At 33.6% G+C, this 11500-nt stretch overlaps 1 protein-coding gene across 1 annotated transcript; it reads left to right on the top strand.

Annotated features, from left to right (window-relative positions):
- The first annotated feature begins 6643 nt into the window (after positions 1 to 6643).
- Positions 6644 to 10884, top strand: LOC116139259 (BTB/POZ domain and ankyrin repeat-containing protein NPR1-like). Its single transcript, XM_031424938.1, has 4 exons — positions 6644 to 7195; positions 7482 to 8238; positions 9472 to 9669; positions 10212 to 10884. The coding sequence occupies exons 1-4, from the start codon at positions 6644 to 6646 to the stop codon at positions 10466 to 10468; spliced, it is 1764 nt and encodes a 587-aa protein (XP_031280798.1). The 3' UTR covers positions 10469 to 10884.
- Positions 10885 to 11500: the final 616 nt, after the last annotated feature.

Raw genomic sequence — 11500 nt, 5'->3', positions numbered from 1 at the left:
GTTATTTAGGCCCACTAATTCTCTTTCTAAGTCCAAATGATAATTAAAATCATTTTTAATATATTATTTAAAAATACATTTTATTTATTCCAAGACTGCCCTTTTCTTTTCATGATTATTGTGTTACATTTATTGGAATCGCCTGTTGTCCCCCCTCCCCGGGGCGTTTGGTACACTTTTTTAAAGTTTTTTTTTTTTTTTAATTGTCTTATCATATCTTAAATAGTAAAATTCGTATCTTAAATAGTAAAAATCGTATTTATTTTAATATTGACTATTTAATTCAAAATTGAATTATATTCTATTTAACTCAAAATATTTGATTATTATCTTTCATAATAAAAGTTTATAAATTAACAAAAATATCTTCACCTACCCAAATCATTGTCGACCGCCAACTGTCGCCACCACTAGCCGTTGGTGTCAGAATGACGCATGATCGGTCGAATCTGACTGATTGTGTATCGATCTGACCGTTTTGAGCGAGATCTACAACGAGAGATCTAACTATTGATGACGGCCATATCTTGGTCATCATTAACGACCAAATTCTGGTCGTTTCTTACCAAATACACGGTGGATCTAACCGAAAAATGACATATCGATGCATGAACGACCAGATCTAACCTATCGTGTGCTATTCCGACGACTTTTAGCCATCGTTCGGCGGTGGTGCCTAGCTGCTTGCAATCAGTTGGGTGGTTGGGGGTATTTTTGTTAATTTATAAACTTTTATTGTGGATTGTGTTTAACTAAATTAACAAATGTAGGGAGTTAAAAAGTAATCTAAATATTTCCTAAAAATGTACCAAACACATTCTCGCAATAAAAAATTATTTGATTTAATTCTTTCTTATCCTATTCAAAATATCATATTTCAAATAATGTACCAAACATAAATAATTTAAAAAAACAAATTTTCAAACATATATAAGGATTAAGAATTTTAAGAAATAAATCATTTTCCCATGTTGGGGATGCATTAAGAGATTAAATGTCCTTTTTTGGTAATTACAAGTTTAAAAAATATATAATTTTTCGAAAAACCATTATTAGGGCTTAGACAGATATTGAATCAGACTTAAATGATCTTGTTAAATATAACATGTAATGCAAAAAATCAAAGATTACGGAAATAGGGTCTGATCCCGTGAGATTGAGGCCACTGACAATCTATTGGACCTACATACATGAAAAGACAAGCTTGAAGCTTACGGAAAACACCTCAACCTCACAGGATCAGACCATATTTTCGTAATCGTAGATTTTTTGCATCTACATAACGTTCATCACATTGAGTCCCAACAAAAAATCAAAAATGAAATTGCCCACACAATAAAATAATTCTATTTATCTAGTTGAATTTATTCATTATTTAAATTTGGCTTAAAAATTAATTTTTGGACTTCATTAAATTCAACAATTGTTTCAAATGGGTTTAACAATAAGAATGAAATCTTGTAACACAGGCCCAGCAAAGAGTCCGACCCGAAATTTTACTGACCCAAACCAAATTGCTTATATTTATATTTAATATATTTCTATTTTTGTGAGATTTTTAACAGATCATTTTCCCCCCAAAATATATATTATTGATAAAAAGCTTATTTTGAAAGGGTTTTTCCCTATTATTAAACAAAAAAAATCTACCTTTAATAGGAAATTCCGTAGGATTTTCCGATTAATACAAAGTTGCCATCAAGAAAGTCTCAATCAAATTTCTCCTATTAAAAAAAATTTTTTTTTTTTTTTTTTAGGTAATAAACTTATCCCATTTTAAAACCATAGTCTTTGAGGTGAAGACTGAAGAGTGTCTTCACATGGTCAATTATTGAGAATAAATACCATAATAATAAATACCGAAATAGATTTATATACAAAATTCATTATACAAAGTTTTGAAAATACTCACATACGAACCAACTTAATTTATGACAGTAAGAAGCTTATAAAATTTTGTTTTTAACCATTTTTTCGTGCTAATGAACTTGTTTCGGATTAAAAAAAAAATTCAGGATGTTAACAAATTAATCTCGTGTGCAAATTCAAGTTTCCTCATATCAGAAAATTGTTATAAGAAAAAATTTCAAGCCTTTTTTTTTTGTTTTTTTTTTTTTAATAACTAAGATGCTCCGGTTAATTTACGCGCATCTCGACTAATTATTAGGAAGAGCTATCCCATAACATCGTCGGAGTCCATTGAACACCTTACAAGTTAGGTAAGTCACAAATACTCAACTAATCCTGGAGGTTCATTGAACACCCTACAAGTCAGGTAAGTCACAAATACTCAATTAATTCCCAGGGTTTATTGAATACCCTATAAGTCAGGTAAGTTATAAATGTGATGGGTGATCACTTGGTGAGACTCAAACACAAGACTTTTGGGTAATCTAAAGTTTTACCATTTGACCACAACTTAAGTAGTTAAAAAAAAAAAAAATTGGTATTAAGAAACTATAAAATCTTTTCTTTTGATAATTTCTTCGCTGTCATTCATTTTCATTTGAATTTTAAATAGAGTTAAAAACATAAACCCCGTAAGGTAGGATTAAATAATAAAAAATTTCTTTGAAATTAGTTAACTGCTAATGAATTGTTAAAACTTTTGATATTAGAAATTAATTAATATTTTACTAAATTACTCTTCTATTAACACCTAAATTTTAACGATAAAAGAATTTTTTTATTATTTAATCATGTGCAAGGGAAAAATAGTAATTACTCTTTTAAATACTCAAGGTTCCTTCTTTATCTTCATGGGTAAAAAAGTGGCAGTGATAATACTACGGATTTTGATTGGGATTCTTGGATGCATTATTTAAGAGGTCTTGAGTTCGAATCCCTTTTTGTTGATAATAAGAATAGCTAGTAGAACTTTTACTCAGTCAGTAGTTTTAGGAACGTGAAAGATTAGTTAAGGTACGTATAAACTGGTTCGGACAATCTTGATAATAATTAAAAAAAAAAAACTATAGGATTTATATAAGAATTCCAATTTCACTTGGAGCTCGTAAAATAAGTTCAAGATTCTAAATTATAATAGTCAATATTTTTAGTTTTCTAGCGTTGGGAAATTGTAAGATTGGACAAGAATTCCAGTTTTAAGTGGAGCTCACATAAAAAGTTGGAGATTTTAATAAGAGCAATGTTAGTTTTACAAAGACACATATAAAGGGGGTATACAAAGACAATCTCCACCCTTGATTTTCATGATTTCTCTCTCTCTCTCTCTTTTTTATTTTTTCTTTATTTTTTTCTTCTGGATGATATCACTTTGTAACTTTCTTTGTATGGGTCTTTGTAAGAATATCATTTCTCTTTAAATAATAACTCGAGTTTACAAAGTAAATTAGAGATTTTGAAATGTCGGCAAGTTAAGTTTCCTTGTAGTTTTCTCGGAAGAGAGGCAATGAGGTGAGAATATTAGGATATCTCGATAAAGAAACAAGACCAAAGACTTTTCCTTTACATTACCATTAATTTAACAAGAGTAAATACCATGTTCCCACCCAAGGTTTAGAAAAATTTCAGTTTACACCCCTGCTTTCATAAATTCTAAATTTTTACCCTTAAATTAACAAAGTTTCATTTCTTTCAATAGTTAAAGGCTAAAATAGTCATTTATTATATTTTAATATTTTTATTTACTAAATTCCATATTCCGATTCTCTGCACTCTCTTTTCCTTCACTGTGCCCTCTCTCCCTCTTTGTTCCTATCGTTTCTCCCTCTCTCTACACTTTTTTTTCTTTGTCACTCTGTTTATTCTCTATATCTACAGTTTCTCTTGTATCTGTTTATGTGAAGAAAAAAAAGGTTTTTTTTTTTTTGCTTAAGATCTTGATGCCTATCTCTTCTCTATCAAATGCGCTTGTTTATACTACTTTCTTTAGTTATTGGAATGGTGACAAAATTGAGTTTCAATTGAAGAAAGGCGGTGGCTGGGTTTCTCTGGTGGTTAACGGCGAGGATAAGTTTCAAATGTGATGATCTTGATTTATTTGGGTTATCATGATTTGTATGTTGCCGTTGGTTATTTTTGGTAATGGTGGAGTAGGGATTTTCTCTCGGTTTGTGCACGGGTAAATGGGTGATGGAGTAGGAATTTTTAACAAAAAGAGAAAACTAATTGCGGCACACAAGCTATAAGAAACAGACGTTGGGAAGAGGTTATTTCATAGCTTCAAAAGACTGAATTGAATTAGCCTCATAGAACTGCTAAAGCCCTTGATCTGNAAAAAAAAAAAACTATAGGATTTATATAAGAATTCCAATTTCACTTGGAGCTCGTAAAATAAGTTCAAGATTCTTAATTATAATAGTCAATATTTTTAGTTTTCTAGTGTTGAGAAATTGTAAGATTGGACAAGAATTCCAGTTTTAAGTGGAGCTCAGAGAAAAAGTTGGAGATTTTAAATAATAACTCGAGTTTACAAAGTAAATTAGAGATTTTGAAATGTCGGCAAGTTAAGTTTCCTTGTGGTTTTCTCAGAAAAGAGGCAATGAGGTGAGACTCTTAGGATATCTCGATGAAGAAACCAGACCAAAGACTTCTCCTTTACATTACCATTAATTTAATAAGAGAAAACGACATGTTCCCACCCAAGGTTCAGCAAAATTCCAGTTTCCACCCCTGCTTTTATAAATTCTAAATTTCACCCTTAAATTAACAGAGTTTCGTTTCTTTCAATAGTTAAAGGCTAAAATAGTCATTTATTATATTTTAATATTTTTATTTACTAAATTCCATATTCTGATTCTCTGCACTCTCTTTTCCTTCACCGTGCTCTCTCACCCTCTTTGTTCCTATCGTTTCTCCCTCTCTCTACACTCTTTTTTCTTTGTCACTCTCTGTTTATTCTCTATATCTACAGTTTCTTTTGTATCTGTTTATTTGAAGAAAAAAAAGGTTTTTTTTTTGCTTCAGATCTTGATGCCTATCTCTTCTCTATCAAATGCGCTTGTTTATACTACTTTCTTCAGTTATTGGAATGGTGACAAAATTGAGTTTCAAATGGAAAAAGGCGGTGGCTGGGTTTCTCTGGTGGTTAACGACGAGGATAAGTGGCAAATGTGATGATCTTGATTTATTTGGGTTATCATGATTTGTATGTTGCCGTAAGTTATTTTTGGTGATGGTGGAGTAGGGATTTTTTCTCGATTTGTGCATGGGTAAATGGGTGGTGGAGTAGGAATTTTTAACAAAAAGAGAAAACTACTTGCGGCACACAAGCTATAAGAAACAGAATTTGGGAAAAGGTTATTTCATAGCTTTAAAAGACTGAATTGAATTAGCCTCATAGAACTGCTAAAACCCTTGATTTGAATCTCTGGAACTTAAAGAAGACCAAGGTAGCTTGCTATCTCGATTCAGCGTAAGCTTGGGTTATTTCTTTCCTAAAATCAAGGTTAGGATGGAGTTTAGGGGAGATGAAGAAGGTCCGGTCTCAATCATTTTTCTGTTTTATTTGAGAAAGAGAATTTTCTTGGGGACGGGAAGAAAAAGAAATAAGGGAGGCGGGAAGAGTACAAAAAAGAGTAGCGCGTTCAGGAAGGGTGATGAAGTTTGAAATCTTAATATAAGTGAGAGGCAATTTGGTAATAAAACTTCTGCATTTGTAACAGTCACTGACAATGTTAATATAAGGGTGGGAATTTGGAATTTATGAAACTAGGGGTGAAAACGGGGCATTTCGCTAAACCTTGGGTGAGAACAGGTTTACCCATTTAATAAATAGAAACTCTCTGATTCATCATCACATAGTGACGCCATTGTTGACATCACGAGAACCCAGCTACCTTGGCTGACACAATCTTTATCGTCATTTAAACGACTTCATCTCCTAACGACTCTCTCTCTCTCTTTCTTTACTGTTTGCTTTGATAGAGATTAGTGAAATTTCCTCTTCACACTCTCTTCTCTTTTACACGTTTTATTTTTGTAACTTAAACCACCGTCTTTCGTTTCTTTTCTCTTTTAGTTTTGACCATTTTTCTTACTGGAAATTACCCTTTTGCTCTTCTTGTTCTTCTTAGCCTCTTGTTTCCTCACCCACATCATCGAATCTAGCTTACCCAATTCGATTTCTTTGAGTTCTTGAGTTGAGTTGTTTGGTAGATCTGATTCCAAGTGGGTTTTTTTTTTTTGTTTTTGTTTTGTGATTTGGGGTTTCATTTGGCTGTAAAGTTTGGTTTTTTTTATCAGATTTGATGGTTTATTTTTTCTGGGTTTTTGTTATATTTGTTTGGTTTGATAAGTAGATTAGAATTTAGTAAAAATGATGCTGCTAATGAATTGTTGAATTTTTTTTTTTTTTTTTGGGCATTTGATAGCAATTTTACAAATATATAGAGTTTGTGTGTAGTATCAATCGTGTATAGGTTTTTTGTGTTGGTTTCAAATGATTGATTTTTCATTTCTTGATAAATTTGATCGACCTCAGTTCATATATTTCTAGTAATTTGATTCTGCTGTATAAATAATTTGCTTTTTAGCTATATTATGTGTTGTATTTATGCATAGGTTTTTGCTATTTTATATTCAGTAGTGGTGGTTTGGGGATCTTTTTGCTGTAGGAAACCATGAATCATTCTTTCCTCAAGCTTGATAATTCTTAATATATATTCTTTTATAGAGTTAAATGGCTAATTCAGCCGAACCGTCATCGTGTTTGAGCTTTACTTCATCTTCTCATCTGTCAAATGGCTCAATTAGTCACAACATACCCTCCTCTACTGCCTCTGAGGCGGCGGGGCTTAGTCTTGAAGTGTTAAGTCTAAGCAAGCTTAGTTCTAGTTTGGAGCAACTCTTGGTTGATTCCACTTGTGATTATAGTGATGCTGAGATAGTTGTGGAGGGTACCGCGGTTGGTGTTCATCGATGTATTTTGGCTGCTAGGAGTAAGTTTTTTCATGAGTTATTTAGGAGTGAAAAGGGGTCTTCTGATAAAGAAGGAAAACCAAAATATGTTATGACTGAGTTGTTGCCTTTTGGCAAAGTTGGATATGAAGCCTTCTTGATTTTCTTGAGCTATGTTTATACCGGGAAGTTGAAGCCTTCTCCAATGGAGGTGTCAACTTGCGTTGACAACGTATGTGCCCATGATGCATGTAGACCTGCTATTAATTTTGCGGTGGAGTTGATGTATGCCTCGTTTATATTTCAAGTACCGGAGCTGATTTCGCTTTTCCAGGTAACTATGCTGTCTTTGTGCCGGTTAAAGTTCACTTATTTTTTTCAAATTTCGCAATTCATCAAATGTTTGCCTTTGGTATAGTTTAGTTGTTGTAATGGTGAGATATGTTATTGATTGATTGATTTGTTTTGTTGCTTGCTTACAGTCTATTATTGCTCATTGTTGAAAATGGCAGAGTTCTGATAATCACACAGTTTTTGATCCCTTTCCAGATTTGTCGAAACTTATATCTTGCAGACACCATGAGAAAACATAATTAATTTATAATTTACACTTTTTGCAGCGACGTCTTCTTAACTTTGTTGGGAAAGCTCTTGTGGAAGATGTTATTCCAATCCTTGTTGTTGCCTTCCATTGTCAATCAAGTCAGCTTGTTGCTCAGTGTGTCGATAGAGTAGCACGTTCTGATCTTGACAATATCTGCATTGAGAAAGAACTTCCACACGAAGTTGCAGAGAACATTAGGATGATCCGTCTTAAATCTCCTCCTCAAGATGATGAAAATAATGTGGAAGCCGTGGACCCATTGCATGAAAAGAGAATCAGGAGAATCCACAAGGCACTAGACTCAGATGATGTTGAACTTGTTGACCTTCTGTTGTCTGAGTCTGATATAACCTTAGATGAAGCCAATGCTCTCCATTATGCTGCAGCATACTGTGATCCCAAGGTTTTATCTGAGATTCTCAGCCTTGGTCTGGCTGATGTCAACCTCCGAAATTCTCGTGGATACACAGTTCTTCATGTTGGTGCAATGCGCAAGGAGCCGTCAGTGATAGTGTCGCTTTTGACAAAAGGAGCTTGTGCATCAGATTTGACATTGGATGGGCGGAGTGCTGTTAGCATCTGTCGGAGGTTGACAAGACCAAAAGATTATCATGCAAAAACGGAGCAGGGTCAGGAAGCAAATAAGGATCGGATATGTGTTGATGTTCTAGAGAGAGAAATGAGAAGGAATCCAATGGCTGGGGATGTATCTATCACTTCCCACACGTTTGCTGATGATCTGCACATGAAACTGCTGTACCTAGAAAACAGAGGTAGTATTCTGCATATGATAGTTTTTGATTCTATTCTTTTGAATGTTATGAAGTCATTACAGTGGTGCATTGTCATAACATAGTCACTTGTTTTGTTGCCCAAAATATTCAGATTTTTTGTTTTTCTGGGCCGAGTTTTGCTTTGAAATTCGAATATTATCATATGTTTGCTACTCATTTATCTGTTTTATTTGTTATCTTTATTCCACTTAAGAGTAATATTTCTATATTAATACAGAAGGTTGGAATGTGCAAAATTGATGTTAATCTCATGGTACTTTGATGTCCTTTTGGATATGCTTTTGCCAATTGAAGGGCTCAGATTTCCTTTTTTCTCCTCAGCCCAATTGTTTGCCTTCCCTGCTGCATATGTTATCTATTGTCTTGTAATTAGTTTATTTATTTTTCAATTTCCATGAATTCTCTCTTTCAGACACGATAGTTTTCCAATCCCAGATTTGTGAAATTTTTTTTTTTTTTGGCTTAAATCTGATGATGACTTTTATTGCACCAAATAATGGAAATTAGCTTGACAACCAGTTGGCATAGTATGGTATTAATAAAAGGCTGTAATCTTGTGATAAACTGTTCCTCTGTTTCTCTTCCAATCCCCCTAGTTTCGTATTTAAGCTCATGATAAATAGCATAAACATATTTAACATGTCTTGGACATTTTGTTAACAACCTTTTTTCTTCTTCTCTCTTTCACTTCCTCTTCACTTATAGCATGCCCGAGAAAATCACATGCTTTTAGCAGTGGTATAATTCTTAATGATTTTCAGATACATTTTCATGTGGCCGTAGCCAAAGGCTTTAGTGTGGCTACCAACTCAATTCTCAGTACAAATTTCTTGTTTGTTAGGCTTTAAGATGTAAAACAACTGGGTGAACTATAGGTATGAATTTTAGTTGATAGATAATCTAGCAAGGGGCACTCATACTCAGTGTTGGAACCTTCAATTTATGAGGTCCCACCTGATGGTGTTGTGTGCCTATTGTGGAAATAAGAGACATTTGCTATTTTTCGGGTTGCATATATGCATCGTCAGATTTGGTGAAATAACATCAGTGAATATGATGTTTGCACATGCAAAGATTTTGCACTTACGGGATAGACAACAGCCTATTATCGCTTAACCTCCAATTCAATGTGGTTTTGATTGAATCTTATTTGTATGTGTAATGGCTTTTTATGCTGAAAAGATAATTTCTGAGGGTTACTGTACATTGCAGTGGCATTTGCACGATTGTTCTTCCCTACTGAAGCCAAGTTAGCCATGGACATTGCACATACTCAGACAACATCTGAGTTTGCTGGTCTCTCTGCATCAAAAGGTTCAAGTGGAAACTTCAGGGAGGTTGACTTAAATGAGACGCCTATAATGCAGAGCAAACGATTACGTTCTAGGATGGAAGCCCTTATGAAAACAGGTAATTGGAAGCTTTAACTTTCTTCTGCATTTAGATGCTTTGTTTAGCTTAGTTTTGATTTGATGGCAAACTGTTGGTTATTCTCTTTTGTTCTCTTTCCTGGAGTATAACTTCTGTCCAAACTGGCCTACTAGCATACTTTATTTCTGAAGATGAACGTACAGAACTGGGTTATCGGCCACCATATCTAGAGCAGGTAGGGCGCAGAATCTAAGTTTGACTTGAATCAAGCGACAAAAATTGTTAATTTCCCAATTACAAAATCCTATTGGTAAGATGGAATTACTGGGTATGAGAACTGGTGATAATCGAGTGGAATATTCTTATGTTTATTTCCCGAGCACCTTTGTAAACAGGTTGCTTAACATCTCGGTCATTGGTACTGACATTGCTTGGGTTTATACTTGGTAGTTTCTTCTTCAGAGTTTCTGACTTGTTACATAATGAATGACAAACTGAAATCATCACTACTTTGCGGAGTACAAATTTTAACTTTCATTGTAATAGTTTCCCACATTTAAACTGTGTTGTCCTGATGACAGTGGAAATGGGTCGGCGTTATTTCCCTCATTGCTCAGAAGTCTTGGATAAGTTCATGGATGATGACCTTCCTGATTTATTCTATCTCGAGAGGGGTACCCAAGATGAGCAGAAAATCAAGAGAATGCGCTTCATGGAACTTAAAGAGGACGTTCACAAGGCATTTAGCAAGGACAAAGCCGAGCGATCTGGGTTGTCTTCGTCATCATCCTCATCATCTAAGAAAGACGGTATAAATTCCAAGCTCCGAAAATTATGATGGCTTGTAAAATCTATCGTTAATAGCCCTGCTTACTGCGTGCACAGTTTTGAGAGAAGTCTTTTCAAGAGCCGGCAAGTGTTGGCTCGTTTTCTGTACAATTTCATCCAGGGGAAAATTCTGTATACAACCCCGGTTGCGATTTTAAGTCAGCAAAATCGTCTTATACTTAAGACAGCTTATAGGAAAATGTTATTCAGTTTCTTGTGAGGAAACTTTGATATAGGGGAACTACTACTGAGTTTATTTACATAAATTTTTGCAGAAGTTTGTTCTATGTAAAAGTTAGATTAGGGAAAATAATCCTAGAACATAGACAAAAGTGTTTTGTTAACGTCGCTGAAGATTTGACGCCATGTTGGGAAATTAATCATATATTTGTGCTTGTTGAATGAAATCGTGTTCATGTTGTATCACTGTTCGATCTATTTATATGAAATTTTTGTACATGCAGTATTATTGATTAAACAAATTTTTATTCTTTTGTTTCGGAGAGCCAAATGGACACAGAATTTACCCTTTTTCTGTTTTTCTTTTTCCTTTTTCTTTTTCTCCCTTACGATACGGTTCAAAATTTTCTGGAATCAAACCTAGAAAAATGTATTGATACTCTCAGATGGAGCAAGTTTTATTCAGGTATTTTTATATTTTATTTTAATTAACTCTATGAAATTTCAATATTTAAAGAGTAAAATATTCTTCACTTTTGGTTCAATATGTCTAACTTTACTTTTAAGTTTAACTCAAGCGTAAAATATTCTCAATTAATGTAACACAAAAATTTGACGGTGAGAGCTGTAAGTGGCTACTTATGGGAGCCGAAGTTAAAGGAATATGGTGTTCGTTTTAATCTAATGATCTTTTTTGCTTTAAAATGTCAAAACTTCTTAATTCCTAAATTAATCCTATCCATTGAATTTTATAATTCTTATTTTGGGGGAACATAGATTTGCAGTAATAGCAGTAAATATTCCAAGAATTTTGACACTTTAATGTAATATGGCATCTGGGAAAAATAAAACAATATCTGAA

This window comes from Pistacia vera, unplaced genomic scaffold (assembly GCF_008641045.1).
Source record: "Pistacia vera cultivar Batoury unplaced genomic scaffold, PisVer_v2 Contig35, whole genome shotgun sequence".
In the NCBI taxonomy this organism is placed as follows: Eukaryota; Viridiplantae; Streptophyta; class Magnoliopsida; order Sapindales; family Anacardiaceae; genus Pistacia; species Pistacia vera.
The sequence above is the reverse complement of the archived record's forward strand: the minus strand, read 5'-3'. Positions and strand labels throughout refer to the sequence as shown.